Source organism: Carassius auratus, chromosome 24 (genome assembly GCF_003368295.1).
Source record: "Carassius auratus strain Wakin chromosome 24, ASM336829v1, whole genome shotgun sequence".
In the NCBI taxonomy this organism is placed as follows: Eukaryota; Metazoa; Chordata; class Actinopteri; order Cypriniformes; family Cyprinidae; genus Carassius; species Carassius auratus.
The window spans coordinates 11150162-11169005 of record NC_039266.1 but is presented as its reverse complement, the minus strand read 5'-3'; the positions used below and the strand labels follow the sequence as shown (position 1 = coordinate 11169005).

Genomic DNA, 18844 nt, shown 5'->3' with positions numbered 1-18844 from the left:
ACTGAATACATAAGCTTAAGCAACAAAATATTGTTTATTTTTGTTCAACCAAGTCTAGCAGACCAGTGCAATTTTTGCAATGAAGTGTAGCAATAGCATATTTAGAAACAATTTAGAAATAGTACATTTCAGAAATTCAGGAAGCTTATAGGTGCTGGAACCTTCTGTAAAGTGTTTTTTTTAAGTAATACACAATACTGTCAATTACATTCAGAACATTGGAAACACTGACTATTATAAAACATCTCTCTGTTGCTTCAGAGGCCATAACATACTAAGTCCAACTCTCAATAACCTTGGCCAAAACAATAAAGAGTTCAACATAAAGTGTAAAGTCCACGCTAGCTGCTATATGTTTTGCGTTGAGGTGATACTTGAGGTTCGATCATGTGCTGCGGTGATATGCGAACGCTAGTTGGTGCTCCAGTATAATCGGTCCGCCGAAACTCATCCAGTGAGAAACGTTCCGCTGTGCAAAAATAAGTTATAAAAAATGCGGGAATTTTTTTTCTGTAATTAATTAATCTTCGTTAACGCGTTATTTTTTGTGTAATTAATTAATTATTTAATTATCAATTAACGCGTTAAAGTCCCGGCCCTACAAAATATATTTTAATTTATACAGTGAAGAATATGCAATGTTTTTATACATTTGATTACTTTACACATTGTATGTAGCATTACTTATTAATTTGTTCCACTGTAGTTTTTTGTCCTACAGATTGTAATAAGGTTCTAATTTTAACGCTGGCTGTTTACCTGTCTTCAGTGAGCTTGAGTTTTTTTTGCTTGTTTGTTTGTTTTTTTAATTTAGGCCAGTATTAGTATTTTGTGATATTGACATTGGTAACAAGAATTATGACATTTCTATGGTATCAAAAATGTTGATATCATAAAGACCTCATTTAAAGCCAAAATAACTATTGTGAAATATATTATTACCATAAAATACCATAGCTCATACATATCGTTATATAAGATTTTGGTCATATTGCCCACCTCTAGTGTTAAAGGGGTCATGAAATGAGAAACCAAATTTGCGTTGATCTTTTGGAATATAAGAGGTCTTTGTACCATTAAAACGTCCTGCAAGTTTCATAGCTTAAGACGTCCTCCCCATTATAAACGAGCCATTTATTTAATCAAGCTCTAAATACAGCTCGTTCTGGATCCATGGTAAGAAGTGACGTCACGGTGCGAAGTGACGTTCCAACCATTTGCATATGACCGCCTCCAGCACAAGACAACTATGCTCATTTCGGATCGTTGTCGAGCCGCGCACCTCACAAGTGTTCAGTCGACGGACAGCGAGTGGGTCTGTGTACAGGAAAAATTACAATACCATGCAGATGTGCTGTTCCTGGCTGTGGACAAACAACATCTTTGAATACGCTGCCGAAAGATCCTGGCGTCAGGGAAAATGTAGAATTGTCATTTAAGGGTATTTACAATATTACTTTTAATCACTGGCTAATATAAACACAATTGTATAAGAGAATCTTGAAAATATGTTGCCTTTCTAGTAGGCCTACATGTAATAGAAGATTAAAAATGTTGCCTTATCAATGCTGCATCTTCAAATATGGCCTGTGCATGTATTTTTGTCCGTGGTACACCCCATCATTTCATTGAAATTAGGTAAATAATGTTAAACTGTTAGCATATTAAGCTATAGAATAATTATGCAACAATAATCCGTTTTCAAGTGTCTCGGGTTACAATTTTTTAATTAATTCAAAATAGTTTCACTTTCCATGTGGACACGGGCTGATCCAGTCTTTGTTGTTTTGGTGATGGTTCATTTTCCTCTGATTCCTCATCTGATTCCGGCTCAAACATATAAGGTTTTATCATCGCAAGAGCCATCGCTTCGAATGCATCACCCGCTACTAAACAATTACGAGAAACAGGGTGGGAAAATGTCATAATTCACTACATTTTAAAAGTTTTTTTTTTTTTTTTTTTTTTTATTATAGTAATACTATAATTGCACCTAGGGGACCATAATAATAAAATAAAAAAAACCATGTCATGACCCCTTTAAGCAATGTGTGCCACTCTACAAAGTTACAAAATGCTTAACTTTATGCAAATGAGCTACGAATTTCGTAAAGCGAACAAACAACAGGAGTGAAGTCGTTTTCTGTCATTGGAGCCCACATGTCACTCTCTCAGATGCAACTAAACAGGACAGAGTTCTGGAGCCATTTCACTATTTTATATAATTTTACTATATAAGTCTGCATTCTTAGTAAGTTTGATTCATACATGGATAGTTTGTGTTAATTATATGATGCAGTAAGCAGTTTAACAATGCCAAAGTTCATATTACAGTTTCATCTGCATAATGTTGACTATTAGGGACAAGAAAATATATTATTTGTCAAATAAATATTACATTTTAGTAATTTTTGCAGTACAAGCGAGTTTAATTTGTTGATTGATCATTAAATCAAATTAAAGATTAAATGCACTGAGAACGCTGCAGTTTATATAGCAATCCAGCAGAATGCTACTTTTAATTTTGCTTTTGAAGGCAGTAAGATAGTTTTGTTCAGTTAATTCTGTAGAAGCATCAAGTCCTTTCTGCCTAAAGCTCACTGGCAGCCTGCAAACAGATGAATTGGCTTGTGAGATTCTTACCAAGTCCCCTACTTTCTCCACAATACATTTCCGGCTGTCTGCCTGCTGCCATTGATTTACAGATGAGGAAATCGAAGTGTCCCATGCTGTTTGCTCCTAAAGAGGAAACACTGAGCTTTGTGACACAAACAATGTCCTGCTGACAGAATGGTGATCGTTATCTTTAATTGAAGGCTGGCATCAAGGTAGCTGTATTTAGGAGAATCTCAAGTTAAGAACCGCATGGAAACAAAGTTCAACAGCACACATCGGCAGTAAATCTGCACATCCATGACTAATCGGTCTCAATTGTGGACGATTGTGTCCAAGAAAAGGCTTTTGTACTTGAGATGGGAAATGTGTAAATTGCTGTCATATTGTCTACAAATGAGCAGCCAACTTCTGTTATAATTGTGGAACTTTTCTTATTGTTAAAGGACTGTTCAGCAAAACTGATTTTGGTTTGAGATACAGAATGTGAGCCCTAAACTGGAGGGGAAATTCTTCCTCAATACGTTAATTAATTAATTAAATGTTAAATGAAAAGTAGAACATTATACAAAACTTAAAAATAATGAAATTTTTTACTTTATAGAAAATACTATTACAATTAATAATAAGAATATTAATATAGATAGATATATATTTGCAAATCCATATAAATAGTGCATAAAAACATTAAAAGAAACCCATTTGTTATTGATCCATGGCCTGGAGCGAAACCAAACATGCTGTGCTGCATGAATGCCTCGACCTTGACGCTTTGGAAGGTGATGTGGTGTTTGAGGACAACTTTTGCCATTCATCATTAATGTCTCGTCCCACTCTCGCCGTCCCCCAGACATCTCTGAAACATTCATCAACCGCGTTCATCTCGGACACTAGCCCCTGTGATTACCTGTGGCCCTTGTGTCACTTACAAACTATTCGTGTACACACACAGCAGGCATCACATCACCCGCTAACCCTGCGCCAGGGCAGACGGCTTCATTCATATGTAGTCCTGTCGTGTCACTCTTCATAGGCCCCTGGCACTGAGTCTAAATCACACGCTGAGATGACAGGCCTCCACAAGACACATTTACAACCAGATCCTGAATTTATGCCCTTCTTCATTTTAACACCAGGGTCTTCAGAAACACTATTAGGCTTCACAGATAATATGGCGGGGAGCAGGTCAATAGCACATTTACACTTTCTCTTCTTCCTTCGACCTCTTCAGATTTATCCTCATCACCCTAGAGGTGCTTTTATGCTGCTTTTACACATGAGAATCAATAAACATGATTTATATTCATTATTACTGTTTTTTTTTTTTTTTTAAGATAAATGATAAAGGGTTGTTTAGACTTATTGCTCTATGGAATGTGGAGTCATTCTGCAAATAACAACTATGACTTTGGACTGACAGCAAAATGGCAACCATACTGTTTAAATACAGTCACATTGAAAAAAAAATAAATATGAATATCTTTTCTATATTAATTTATCTTAAAATTTCATTTGAATTTTCAGCATCATTACTCAGGCCTTCAGTGCCACATGATCCTTCATAAATCACTCCAATATGATGATTTTCTGAATCATTTCTTATTATCATCGATATTGAAAACTGTTGTGCTGCTTAATAATTTTGTGGAAACCATGATATTTTCACAGGATTCTTTGATGAATAGAAAGTTTTTATTTTTTTGTAATAATATGAATCTTAAATGCCACTTTTGTTTGAATTCATGCATCATTAAATAAAGGCATTTTATATATATATATAAACTTTGTGGGCTATTTCTGCCTTGTTTTTAACCAGCATATAGTGAGTTATAGATTATGGCTGAGATACAACTACTTGGAAATCTGGAATCTGAAGGTGCAAAAAAATCTAAATATTCATTATTGAATATTGTCTTTAAAATTGTCCAAATTAAGCTCCAAGTAATGAATATTACTAATCAAAAATTTAGTTTTGCTATATTTACAGTAGGAAATGTACAAAATATCTTCATGGAACATGATCGTTGCTTAATATCCTAATGATTTTTGCCATAAAAATAAAAAAAACCTATAATTTTGACCAATGCAATGTATTGTTGGCTATTGCTACAATCAAACCTGTGCTACTTATGACTCTTTTTGTGGTCCAGGGTCACATACTAGAACAAAATATTATACAGTATCAACATCATCTGAAAAGAAAGGGTGAAATAAATCTGCTGAATGTACCTTTGTTGAAGAAATCCAATGAAGGGGGCCACACCTGTCCCAGGACCCACCATCACTACAGGAACAGACGGGTCGGCTGGTAAGTGGAAGGTGCTGCTGGGACGGGGCCTGACATGTACCTGGAGATGACATTTAGATCCATTCAGCTTTAAGCAGTGATAATTTTCTTAAATTGTGGAATCCCACACACAGCATCTGTTAACTAGACCAAACTTAGTTCCATTCATTTTGTAGATTCTGCTACAAGGATTAGTCCACTTTTTTCAGAGAGTATTGCTGTCCAGCTTTTACCTCAATCAAACAACCCAATCCAGCCCAAATCCTCCCAGGGTCTGTGAAAAGCTAATTCGAAGGTGAACTGGCTCGCTAATATGTAATGCTACGTTGCTAACCTTCGGCAGGGCTGATGTGCCTAGGCGCTCTGAAGCCAGTACCGTCCCAAGGGGCCGCAAGATTGAGGAGACGTGACCAGCCAGCCAGCCCGTGCACAACCCCGTCCTCGCCGGATGCTCGGGACGTGCAGGGAACTCCACAACATTGAACACCAAATGAACTTTCCCAGGGAGCTGAAGGCTGGAGCTGAGGAACAAGACAAAAATAAGAGACTAAGTGCTAACAATCCAGAACCAACCCTGAACATGAGCAAGCCTGTGGACCTCATTATCTCTCTCTTAATGGCCTGCCTCTATCGCGCCTTGGGGACCCCGCTGACCGGACTTTAATATTTCAGAGCCCTAATGTTTCTGTGTATTCTACTAGCATCAGCGTACTAAACATAAGACATTAGTGTAGATGCCAGACCACTTACAAGCCAAAGGAGACAGGCAGAGAACAAATGAAAGTGGCAGGCAGTTCTGAAAGGACATCCTTTGCATCCAGGGTTTGACTTTGATCACAACAAATGGAGTATCATCAAGCAAGAGAAAGTGATGCATCAAATTCATGACTGTCTATAATAAACCTCACAACATCAAAAGAGGATAAGACAGAAATAAAAACCTGGATATGTCTCTGCTTTAATTTGTGAGTCCAAATACAAAGCACAGGTGTTCAAACAAGGTCTCTTACCTGGCAGCAGAATAGGCTCTGGGCTGAAGCTTTGGCAAATGTTCTGTAATGAGGCAGAGGAGAGATCAGAGATGAAGATGGCATTGTGTTCTTGAGGCTATTCGACCATGTCTTGAGTTCCTCTTTTAGGGCATCACCCCTCTGGATGCTACCCAAGCCTCTTGAGTTAGTGAGGGCTAGTTTCTAAGAATAGCTCAGTTCACTACACAATATTTCATTGCGACTTACTTTTTAGGACATCCTTGATGTTTAAAGCAAGTACAGTATATAAAATCATGAAAGGTTCAGCAGATTTGATGTTTTAAGAAGGTTAAGGGCCAGACTGAAATATTGGCTAGGCCAATTCATTTATCAATAATTGATCATTTAGAATTTAGAATTTTTTGTTCCACACATTATTATCCAAAGTTTTGGGTCAGTAAGATTGAAAGAAAATTATTATAGTTTTGCTCCGCAAGGATGCACAAAATTTATCAAAAGTTAGAGTAAAGATATTTTTGGTACAAAAAAAACGATTACGAATAAACACTGTTCTTCTGACCTTTATAATTAAAGAATTATGAAAAGAGTATGGTTTCTGGAAAGATATTAAGCAGAGCAACTGTTTTCAACTGACAATAAGAAATGTTTCTTGAACAGCTAATCATCAAATTAAAATGATTTCTGTAGATCATGTGACACTGAAGAATGAAAACGCTGCTGAAAATTCATTTCAAAATCTATTAAAAGAAAACAGTTATACATATTATTTTTTTTTAAAGCCCATTATTACAAAGGAGTATTAACTGAAATTTCACCAACTTAAAATATTTGGCTGAAAGTGCCAAAAAGAGAAAAATGTGAACAGAAACGATTTACCATCCAACAACATATTCTTCAACATGAGGAAAAAGCAGCACGCATGTGAAATAATGCAGGCTTAATCAATTTTGATGTAAATGCAAATGATAAAATTGACAGAAAATGTACTGATTTACACACTTGCAGAAGACTCTGGAAGCACACTGCCGTCAAAACTCACACTGACTCTGCATCAGAGTTAGCTGTGCCTTAAAGTCTCCAACATGCTCTTGGTTATTGACACATTAATAAAGAGTTTCCTTATGCTTGTGTAAAGACCGGGAGGGCATTTAATGCAAAAATCATTTCTCAGAAGACAGAGAAGCTTCTGGCACCTTTCCTTTCATTTCCATTTTCTACAGTAGTGATACTACTGTAGCTGAAAGAACATACTATAATCACGTAGAAAAATATTAAAACATTCAAAATGTGTCCTATTAAAAAATTTTGTTATTCCAAACAAAGGCTTGTATAAATTAAATTTTGATTTGGTTTTCACCCAATCATTTTTATTTCAGTGCAACATGACTTTATGACTTCCAGTGAAATTTAAGATGTTGTTTACACTTAACATAACGTTTCTGGTTAGAAACACAGCGGTAGTTGTTTCTCAGCTCAACTAAATTGTTTCAAATTCCCCTTCATCAGTCGGCAAATGAAATATCATTTTCTCCAATACGCTGATATGATGAATCAATTTGAAATGTTCATTTCAAGCTCACCATATGGGAATGCTGAAGGTCCTCAATATTAACAATTAATTACTATCAAACACTCCATATAGCGAGCAGCTGCTGCAATCACAGCCTCTCATGAGTGCAAACAAATACATCAAAAAAGCACATGGTGTTCTGGTGGAAAACACTGCTCTTTAATGTCAGGGAAGTCTAAAATTCAGGAGAAAAACTGTTTGACTGATGACAATGATCTTACTGCCAGAACACACCAGTGCAGAGTGATTTTAGGACTAAAATGAATGTCCTGTCAAACACTGCTGAACCAGCATTTCTGTCAATTTGTGCCATGGAGAATCACCGTGTTAATCCTTAATTTGCCAAAGTCGCAGTAATATTCACTCAGATTAAAACTTCACATGTACACGCATCTAATGCAACAATCCACTGGGAGGGTCACTGCATTATGACTACCTTGCAGTTCTCTAAAGCATGGCATGCATTAATAATTTCAGCAATACCAGCTGCTTCTCAAATCCAGGTGACAGCATATTTATCACCTTGATGGAGAATTTTATTGCACAGCAGAGGCTTACTGTAGGACAAGAAATCTCTGAAACAACATATCCACTTATTATCACTTGAAGGATTAAATAAGGTTTATTATTACAAAATATCAACTTTACATTCTAAAGGTTAATTACATTGCACAGTGCTTTCTTGTACCATGTGCAAAACTAATACTATCACTGAAAAGTTTGGGTCATAATTAGTTTTTCTTTTATTCAGAAAGAATGCATTAAATTTGGTTGCAAAATATTTTAGTTTGAAATAAATACTGTTCTTTTGAAGAGCCAAAAATCAGAATGATTTCTGAAGGATCGTGTGATACTGAAGACTGGAGTTGAATGATTGAGCATAAGAGACTTCTTTCAAAAACATAAAAAAAAATCTTTTAGAGTACATAATGTGGGGTTCACATTTTTAATGTGCCTATTTAATATGGTTTAAGAAAGAATTTGTGTTTTTGTGCGTGCAAGATCAGTAAAGAGCGCACAATCTTGTGTCTATACAGCTGTACATATATGTTCTCAATACAGAGTGTCATCCACTCAAATTTTTTCCTCCTTAAAAAAAGACGGATGGCATTTAATACAATTAATTATGAAATATAATCATGATTAAGTATCTTAATCGACTGACAGCCTTAATTTTTAGTTTATATTTGCAGAATTCATCATCATTCTGCTCGTGTCCCCTGACATGCTTTGGTGAGTCTCAAATTTAATGCTAAGTTTAAAATGTATTTTTTCAGAGGCTCTATATGAGTTGCCTTTAAAAGGAGAAAAAGCCAAGCGGGAGCTCTGATCTGATGTTGTTTTACTGCCATCTGGTGGTACAAGCACTGCAAAAGCTTCCAAACATCAGCCACATTCACCATGCAAATTGCATATGCTGTTATGAAATTGAAAAATAGCCACATTTCAGTAAATTCCAAGCAGATCGTGTGTTTACTGACCGAACAGAAGGCTGGGTGGAGGTAGGCAGGATGGGAAGGCCCGAAGCAGATCCAGCAAACATACGTTGGCGTCCCTGACAAAGCTGTTGTAGTCTGCTGAGCCTTCTTTGCTACAAAGCTCCAGAAGCCTTCTTTTCTCTGAACCGTTCTGAGTGAAGTCCACCAATGCTCGCACAAACGCCTGAAAGCACAAGAGAATCTTCAGACTACAGCCTTGCGTGTGAAAGCTAAATAAATCATCCCCCCCCGGTACATCAAAAGCACTGTTGCGTATGAAGTAAGCGCTAATGCTAAATCAAAGGTTCAGAACTTCAACAGCATCTATCACATTAGGGTTAATAACACCAAATTACTTTTTTTGGAACGCTCCTTATCTCCAAACACCAGGTGAGAATAAACTCCAAAGAGCCGTTCTGCGGGATGTGAAGAGGAACTTTTGCTGCTGTGAAAGAGAAAAAAAAAAAGGGCTGTGTATTTATTCAGCATTTCTGGTTGTTCAATCTAGTTCTGGGAGTTGTGAGCGGAATGCATTATATTATCTGTTTTCTGCCACGGTTCGAGGAGAATGTTCCCGGTGTCACTGATTATGTCAACAACGGCTGCAATACCTTTCTTACTGCTGTTTTTAAGCAAGTTGACCTGAACAGCACAATTCTTCCGCGTGTGCAGATCCAGTCTGAGCAGCAGCTCCTCAACTTCACTGGCTCTGTTTGGACAGAGAATATCAAAGGCGTCTCCAGGCTGATAAGCAAGGTTCTGCTCCTGGAGAGACGACAATCATTATAACTCCTACACAACCAACACAACATAGATTTTTTTTTTTTTTTGCTGGAAGAATACATAAGCATGTCTATTTGACTGATGCCAAACCAAATTCTCAAGTAAACTTTTGGGTATTATTAGAATTTAGTTTGGGATCAGTCAAGTAGGCATGTATATGTATTCCTCCTAACAAATTTAATTATTTGAGCTCATTTCTCCCTTTTTTACATTTAGATTACCTTTAATTTGGCGTTTAGATGAACTATGAATCTTTTAAAAAAACATTTAATAATCATGTTAGCAGAATGAATATCCATTTTTTCATTATGGACATTTTAATATTGTGATGCGTACATTCACTTGTAGCTTTTATATTAATATTATGTTTATATTATGTAGAGTTTTATATATTTTATTTCGATTCTATTTTATGGAATTTTAATATCAGCCATTCATTTATATTTGTTTTAAATAAAAAATAACTCATTTATTATTCAAATAAATATTGGTTTATTTGTAACAACCAGAATTTTAATACTGCTGCATCAGCACTTAAATAAAACTGAATAAATATGGACTCACCGAAACATCAAGCTCCAGTAAGATGGCAGTTTTCACAGCATCATCTTGAGTTAACTGAACTGCTTTTGAAATGGACACCTCATGATAACCGTCTTTATCAGATGGGACTGTCTCCTATTAAAGTAGTATGATAATTAGCTAAATTATAGACATAATAGGAACAATTAATGGAATTATATTTTATCCCACATTATCTATACAACTGGTTCTCAACCTTAAACACTGAAACAGTTAATGAATATACCTTATTCATGGAAATAATAAATATTCCTAAATCTATGTATACAATGCAATGAATTTACGCAAAAGTTTTTAAACAGAAAATTCTGTCCGGCTTGTGTTTCGTGAATTGATCTCTGTATTTTCCAAAAAGATCATACCCCTTCAGTTGACACCTGCTCCAAACGGACCTCCAGATATGAAGCGGGAAGTGCAGGAACATTAAGAGCAGACTGTGACAACGGTGGCACCGACTGCTTCAGAGATGCAACCAACACTGCAGAAACAGTCTCTACATCTCTGCTGTCAGATTCAATCCCTTTTCCTTTTTGTGAGTCTGCTTCACTCAGCTTTAAAAGATGAAGATCAACTTCTAGATCTGACTTATTTTTTTCCTGGCCAGATGCAGTTTTATGAAAACTGTCCTGTGTACTGTCACTAAGGACAGCGTCCTGTTGATCTGAAGTAGCCATGCTAGAGAACGTTTTTTTCAGAGCGTCCCAGAGGCCCTCAATCCAAGGATCCACCACTACTTCAAGTCTGGAAAGAAAAGAGTCTGGAAGTTTGACATGGCAAGGTCTCAGAGAACCTGCTTTTTATTGCTACTTAACATTCATGCTTACCCAGTTCCGTCATCTGCATGCCCAGTGGCATAGAAATGTTTAGCACCAAGCTGTTGCAGACGGCTGTCAATGGTCTTGCCCCCGTTGCAGAAATTTGCATAGTTTGTGTCTCCCAAAGCTGCATAGATAACAGCATGAAAAAGTGCTCATGGGTGGAGCTCACGCTTACATAACAGAAAGATCATCTTACCTAACAGTGCATAACGCAGATGGGAGAAGTGGTCGTGTGGAAGAGATTTGTTTTTGATCTTTCTCACAAACTTCTGAGCTGTGTCCGGAGGGTCCCCATCACCGGTCGTGGAAACCACAAAAACAACTGGCGTGATTTCACTATCTAAGTTGTACTGGGAAAACATGGGAGAGTTGCATTAGTCAGTTCTGATATATGACTGTCAAAGATCTGATATCCATGAAAAGTAATAGCCAAGAAACATACATTGCGCTGGTTGCTCAGACAGCTGATGTCCGCTGTAAATCCATGTTCGGCTGCTTGTTGGCAGATCTCTTCAGCTAGAGACTGAGCCTGACCGCGCTGAGATCCATACAATATCAAGAAGCGAGAAGCAGCTTCACACGGCATACTATAAGAGCTGGACAATGGGGGTTCAAATGTTGAAAATCATTTCTGCATGTAGTTAAAAGCAATTAAAATATTCTATTTTTACATTACAATTAAATATTTGTTATAGATATTATTATTAAATGTTTTATTTAATTTACATACCTCTTTAATTTAATTTAAAAGTTAATGGTAACGTTAATTATTCAGAAATGAGATTGTTAACATAATACATTAAATATCTGCAACCATAATACGTTTTCAATGTGACTTATATTTAGTTTACATGTTTGTGTGGCAAAAAGCATCATCTTCCATGTACAAACTGGAATTGAACAGCTGTGGTCATGTGATTATTTATATCAGACCTTTAAAAGAAATCTAAACAGTCTGCACTCTCATTTATAGTTGACAGTTTTGTGTTAAATACACAAGGCATTCGTTTTAGACCATCCGAAGTTTAAAATAGTTTTTGGTCACAAATTTAACTTATGAGCGGTGAGATTAAATTGATTAAATTGATAAAAGTTACCTTGATTTTGTGAATGTAAACTCCAACCGCGTCTTAGGCCGAGTAACATACTGACTATGAACTGGAGGAACAGGATCCCACGGACTCGCACATGGTCTTGCAGAAATAAGCGATATGTAAATTAAAAGATATACTAATCAAGAACAAATCTTGATATGTTTAGTCAATCTGAATGGAATATAAATCTGTGTCTGTACTCGCGTTATGTGTTGGAGTTATCGCGAGAGTGGAATAAACCATTTTTATGTTTCAGTTTTACATTTGTTAGAAAGAGGTACATTTTTTTATTTTTTTATTCCTAAACAATTTTCTTTAGTGTTTTAAATTATTCTTTAAGTAATAACTCAACATTTAGCAAATTTTCCCGAGAATACCATAGATGTTATCCCTCTTGGTTTGCTCCGTCCCGCCCCGAGATTCTTCCAGAACCAGCCGGCAGATCCGCGCGGCCAGGTGCACAGCTAGAGGAGCAAATTCTCCGATTTAAAATCATTTTTTATAGCTGTGCATTTTATTGGGGTGGAGATCAAAAATGTCCGCCCTCGGGACCCTCGCCTTCGATGAATATGGAAGGCCTTTCCTCATCATAAAGGACCAGGACAAGAAATCTCGCTTGACTGGCCTGGAAGCGCTGAAGGTACAAAAGCTAACGGGCTAACGGATTCTCTGAGCGTTTGACTGGGCATTAAGTCATATCTGTAATCCAGAAGGCACAGTCTGTTTCATATTTTCATTACGTATTTATTACAATATGCTTCATTTAGTAGTCTGACGTAGAAACATGTCTTCTTGTAATTGTCTAATGTGTTCAGTAACGCACCTCGTGTCAAGCAGAGGAGGGTCCATGTGCTTCCTCTATCGCTGTTGAGTCATGATGCGCAGTCAGGGAGACATGAAACAAATATATTTTAATACATAGGACAGCTGTAACTGTACTTTGACTTTATTTTTCTGTTAATTAACGTATGAGACGAGTATTTGTCAAGAATTTTTTTTTTTGACGCATATTTTAATGTTAACCCTGCACATTTCAGTCTCACATCATGGCAGCAAAAGCAGTTGCAAACACCCTGAAAACATCACTGGGGCCAAATGGTAAGTCCTCTGTTCTACGTGTGGCCTTGCTTGTCCGCCCCTTGCTGTTTCCTTGATGCAAATGATTGTTGTTTACAGGACTTGACAAGATGATGGTGGATAGAGATGGTGAGGTGACTGTGACCAATGATGGAGCGACGATCCTCAGCATGATGGATGTGGACCATCAGATCGCCAAGCTCATGGTAGAACTCTCCAAGTCTCAAGATGATGAAATCGGAGACGGAACTACTGGAGTTGTTGGTGAGTTCCTCTTCCTTATTAAACATATTAACAACTGGCTGCACATAGGATGCACAATTTGGCTTTTTACATCCATGAACCTCTACATATTTCCCCCTGCATGTTTGTTTATTAAGTATTCTGGTGTTTAATAGTCTGTACATGTATCAGTAGTTCATACCAGGGACAGAAATTACTAAGGGCCTGGCTAAAATGACAACAATATATTTACATAATGTTACATGCACACTAAATCAGCATATTAGAATGATTTTCATACTGAAAATTCAGCGATAGCATAACAGGAATAAATGTATTTAAACTGAAAACAGTGTTTTTTTTGTTTGTTTTTTTGTTTGATCAAATAAATGCAATCTTGTTGACAATGAGCAGTTTTTCAAAAGTATAAAACATATCTGACCTGAAAACTATTAACTGTAGTAAATATTGATTTATTATTATTGTTATTTGTTTTGTTAAGATAATTTAAACAATATATTTAAATATGTAGCTTTCATGTTCACTTGGTTGTAAGCTATAGGCTAGTAGATGATATTTTTTTATATTTGTTAAAGTGCCTCATTTACTGTATGTGACCGTGTATCACAATTTTTTGAAACTGAGATTTAAAGATCATCTGCATAAATAAGCTTTCCATTGATGTATGGTTTGTTAGGATTGGACAATAGTTGGCTGGGAAACATCCAAATGAAGCTCTTAGCAGTGCAGAATTTATAAATGTAACACATATTTATGGTAGGAAATTTACAAAATGTCTTAATGGAATATGATTTTTACTCAATATCATGATGATTTTTGACATAAAAGAAAAAATCGATCATTTTGACCTATACAGTGTGTTTTTGGCTATCGCTACGAATATACTTGTGCGAATAAGACTGGTTTTGTGGTCCAGGGTCGCATATAGTATTGTGTTTTTTAAGAAAAGTATGTTTTCTGCTTACCCAGTGTAACTGTAGTGGTCTAATGTGTTTGGTCCTGTAGTTTTGGCAGGAGCTCTTCTAGAGCAGGCCGAGCAGCTGTTGGACAGAGGTATTCACCCCATCAGGATCACCGATGGTTATGACCAGGCCGCAGCGATCGCCATTGAGCAGCTCGACAAAATTGGTGATAGTTTCCCAGTGGATCCCAACAACACAGAGCCTCTTATTCAGACAGCCATGACCACACTAGGATCCAAAGTGTGAGTGTCTAAGACGTGTTTTTTTTTCTTAATGAATAGCTAATTAGAATAATCTAAGGAAAATATATTATTTGTTTTTTAGAATCAACCGGTGCCACAGACAGATGGCAGAGATCGCTGTCAATGCCATCCTAACAGTGGCCGACATGGAGAGGAAGGATGTTGACTTCGAGCTTATCAAAGTTGAAGGAAAAGTCGGTGGAAAACTTGAGGATACTCAGCTCATCAAAGGAGTCATCGTGGACAAAGATTTCAGCCATCCTCAGATGCCCAAGGTTTGTGTTTACTCTTAATATTCATTTCTGGTTGCATATGTATGGAATGTTTATCATATGTAAAGTCTTTGTTGATAAGCATGTTGTACATGCAGGTACTGAAAGACGTGAAAATCGCCATCCTCACCTGTCCCTTTGAGCCCCCCAAGCCCAAAACCAAGCATAAGCTTGACGTGACCTCAGTGGAGGACTACAGAGCTCTGCAGAAGTATGAGAAGGATAAGTTTGAGGAAATGATTCGACAGGTCTGTATACTGTATGCTTCTGTTTGCATGCTTTCCTAAGGTCATTTAGGTTTTGTTTTAAATCATTATTTATATTTCCTAAGATGCTGACAAGGCATTAAATAAAAACATACTACTGCTACATTGACACATTAAATGTGCTTTATAGACATCAGTTTTTGTATGTGTGTTTGAAGAAGTTCTTTTAACTTGTGATATGTCATTGTTAACATAAACAATGGTTTTCATTCTAAATATACTTATTTGCAGTAATGACATTTTCTTATTTAGTATGACAGCCCGCTTCTGTAATGTGGTATTTAGAGCTACGTTTTGAATATTGTGGAATAATCAGGTCAATTTTAATCCAAATGAATTTGTAATTTCAGTTTGATTTTTATCATATTTACCACTGATCATATAATTGACTGTATTTTTCCATTTTAAAACGCTTCTCCTAAAGGTCAAGGAGAACGGGGCCAATCTTGCCATTTGCCAGTGGGGATTTGATGATGAAGCGAATCACTTACTTCTGCAAAATGAGCTTCCTGCAGTCCGCTGGGTCGGTGGACCTGAGATCGAGGTTTGTAAAACACTACTGATCAAACATTTTGGGTCAGTCTGAATTTTCTGCATCATTACTCCAGTCTTCGTTGTCACATTATTCTTCAGAAATAATTTTAAAATGCACATTTTTATCAATTTATTGCATCCTTTCGGAATCAAAATATTAATTTCTCACAAACAAAAAGTACTGACTCCATACTTTTTATATCTTTGTGTATAGCACAGATGGGTTACTATCTAAAGTGTGTTGGAAGAATGAACAAACTGAGATTTCATGTAAACATTTCCAGCTCATTGCCATTGCTACTGGTGGACGTATTGTACCCCGATTCTGCGAGCTGACTCCAGAGAAGTTGGGCTCTGCTGGGCTGGTGAAGGAAATCTGCTTTGGGACCACTAAAGACAAAATGCTGGTTATTGAGGAATGCAAAAACTCCAGAGCTGTGACGATCTTCATCCGTGGCGGGAACAAAATGGTAGAGAATTTTAAGAGTTCAACTCTGATGTTTTACCCCTTCAAGATATTAGATCTGTTTTTGTATCGTGTTCCTGTGGCTCATTGGTAAATCATTGTGTTAGCAGCGCAAAATGTTGTGGGTTCAATTCCCAGGGAAAACGCATACTGGTAAAAACAAATGTAGAGCCTGAATGCACTCTAAGTGACTTTGGATAAAAGCATCTGTAAGAAGCATAAATGTATATGTAACGTAAATGTATCGCTCTTACAATGTTCATCTGAATCATTTAGATCATTGAAGAGGCTAAGAGAGCTCTCCATGACGCTCTGTGCGTCATCCGTAACCTCGTGAGGGATCACCGCATTGTGTATGGTGGCGGTGCATCAGAGATCTCCTGTGCTCTTGCTGTAAACCAGGCAGCCGATAAGGTATACTCCACACGCTCTCAGTCCTGAGCCTCAAGAGGTTTTTGTTAAGTCTGTGTTTAAACACTCTGCTTCTATTCCAGTGCCCCTCTCTGGAACAGTATGCCATGAGAGCGTTCGCTGATGCTCTGGAGGTCATTCCTATGGCACTGGCCGAGAACAGTGGTATGAACCCCATCCAAACAATGGCAGAGGTCAGAGCCCAACAAGTCAAGGAAAACAACCCTGCACTTGGAATTGACTGCCTACATTTGTCAACAAATGGTATGGACTTCTTCATTTTACTTTAGTGATATAAAAAATTGTAAACAGAAAAACAGCAAGTAAAGAAATTAATTTTTAGGACTTGTGGAAAGTGGGGAGATAAAGCTATTTAAAAATGTTTTATTAGGGGTGCTCCGATCAGGATTTTTGAGGCTGATTACAGAAAGCAGTATCTGCCAATACGATCAGTGCAGAAGCAGCAGGAGCTCACTGTGCTTTCACACAGGAGTCTGCAACTGATCCGTGGCTGTTTACTAGAGACACAACATTAAGTCATTATTTTGATTTCAAATCCAAACACTGCTACTGAAAATGCTTTTTCAGCATTGTGATTCTTTTTTACACAGCACAGTAGCTAGTACAATCTTTCATAGATGTTTATACGCAATTAATATAAGAAACAGATTCTGTGCTTTTTACTTTTGCATTTACTTCTAGATGGATATATGAAGTTGCTCAAGCAAGTGGTAAAACATTTAAACTTCTTTTCGTACATTATAACAAACATTCTAAATTAAAATTGATCATTGACAGAAACAGTCACCTGTACTGCCTTTTCTTTTGCATTTAATTCTTTATTACAAGCAGTCCTGTGGTTCACAAAGAACTATTACTGCCTGGTTTATCTAAAAGTGCTCTTTTCAAACAATGCGCCGTTGCTTTTATTGTTCTCTTGTACTGAAGCAAAAGTAGACTCGCATCACAACCATGTATGCAGTGTGAACCCTTTAATCAATTAACATGAGCGTGGAAAAAATATGCCCGCAATTACACTGTAAACAGAGTAATGTGAATCTGGTTTTATGTGTGCGCGCTGCGAGTCTCCAGGAGAGCGGATGAGTGCTGAATGATTTAAACATTGACAAGAATTAAAAAGAAATGCAATTAAATCAAATTTAGTGATAATGCAACACTGCCTCGATTGTGCTATTGACAATTCCTGTGTTAACTGTGCAGCTTATAGTGCAGATGTGATTTTATTTGAAGCCATATACGTATTTTTAGAGAAAAATTTAACGTGCACAGTGATTCACTCATGTCGTTTGTGAAATTGTCTCACAAAAAGTTTTCAAATTAGCTACTTAAGTTATTTAATGAAGAAATATGAAGTGTACGTCACTTCACCATTACAATTATTTCACCCACGCCCAAAGCGATTATCGGTGTATAGTGATCGGTAGCTGATCAATCGGAGCACCCCTAAACCCTGAATGCACTTTAAACTATGTATATGTAGTATAAATGTATCGCTGTTACAATGTTCATCTGAAACTATTTTTGTGCAGCAAGACTGCATTTATTTGTTCAAAAATACAATTATAAAAAATTGTAACATTGTGAAATATTATTAGTTTTCTATTTGAAAAATATTTTCAAATGTTGTTTATTTCTGTGATGCACAAGGAATATTAATTCCCATAAATGTTTAAAACAATTGTGCTGCTTGCTTTTTTTTTTTTTTTTTTTTTTTTTTTTTTTTGTGGAAACTATAATTCATTTTTCTTACGAGATGTTTTGATGAACAAAGTTAACAGTATCTTATTTTTGTTCCGATGTAAAATTCTTCAATTTGTAAAAAAAAAAACAAAAAAAATAACTGGCATTAAATTTGAATTCAATCTTTGCAGACATGAAGCAACAGCATGTGATTGAGACCCTCATTGGAAAGAAACAGCAGATTTCTCTGGCCACTCAAGTAGTCAAGATGATTCTGAAGATCGATGACATCAGGGGCCCCGGCGAGCCTGAAGACTGAGCGTCATGTAGCACTGGAGAAATGAAAGGTCTCAAGCACTTCTAAAGGAATGTGTCCAACCTCCGTACTGTTATTTATCATTTGATCGTTCAATGTAGTACCGAAGTGATCATTAAAATTTTGTTTTCAGATTT

The 18844-nt window shown here is 36.7% G+C and overlaps 2 protein-coding genes across 3 annotated transcripts in view; one reads left to right on the top strand and one right to left on the bottom strand.

Moving 5' to 3' along the window:
* Positions 1-13244, bottom strand: part of LOC113042285 (methionine synthase reductase) — a 23205-nt gene extending 9961 nt beyond the window's left edge. The window contains exons 1-13 of one of the 2 annotated variants that reach the window (XM_026201016.1): positions 13041-13244; positions 12221-12316; positions 11566-11719; positions 11320-11473; positions 11130-11247; positions 10668-11046; positions 10288-10401; positions 9552-9699; positions 9297-9385; positions 8944-9124; positions 5911-5953; positions 5235-5421; positions 4843-4961 (exon numbers count right to left, since the gene is read on the bottom strand). In XM_026201016.1, coding sequence (XP_026056801.1) covers positions 4843-4961; positions 5235-5421; positions 5911-5953; positions 8944-9124; positions 9297-9385; positions 9552-9699; positions 10288-10401; positions 10668-11046; positions 11130-11247; positions 11320-11473; positions 11566-11719; positions 12221-12316; positions 13041-13066 — 1808 coding nt within the window. In that variant the 5' untranslated portion in view covers positions 13067-13244. Of the gene's footprint in view, positions 1-4842; positions 4962-5234; positions 5422-5910; positions 5954-8943; positions 9125-9296; positions 9386-9551; positions 9706-10287; positions 10402-10667; positions 11047-11129; positions 11248-11319; positions 11474-11565; positions 11720-12220; positions 12317-13040 lie in introns of both variants that reach the window. The other variant, XM_026201015.1, reaches the window with a different exon arrangement.
* cct5 (chaperonin containing TCP1, subunit 5 (epsilon)) lies at positions 12623-18844 on the top strand. Its single transcript, XM_026201017.1, has 11 exons — positions 12623-12857; positions 13255-13315; positions 13394-13558; positions 14543-14741; positions 14824-15016; positions 15112-15261; positions 15704-15823; positions 16098-16283; positions 16556-16693; positions 16774-16954; positions 18583-18844. Exons 1-11 carry the CDS (start codon positions 12753-12755, stop codon positions 18708-18710), a joined length of 1626 nt encoding a protein of 541 aa, XP_026056802.1. The 5' UTR covers positions 12623-12752; the 3' UTR covers positions 18711-18844.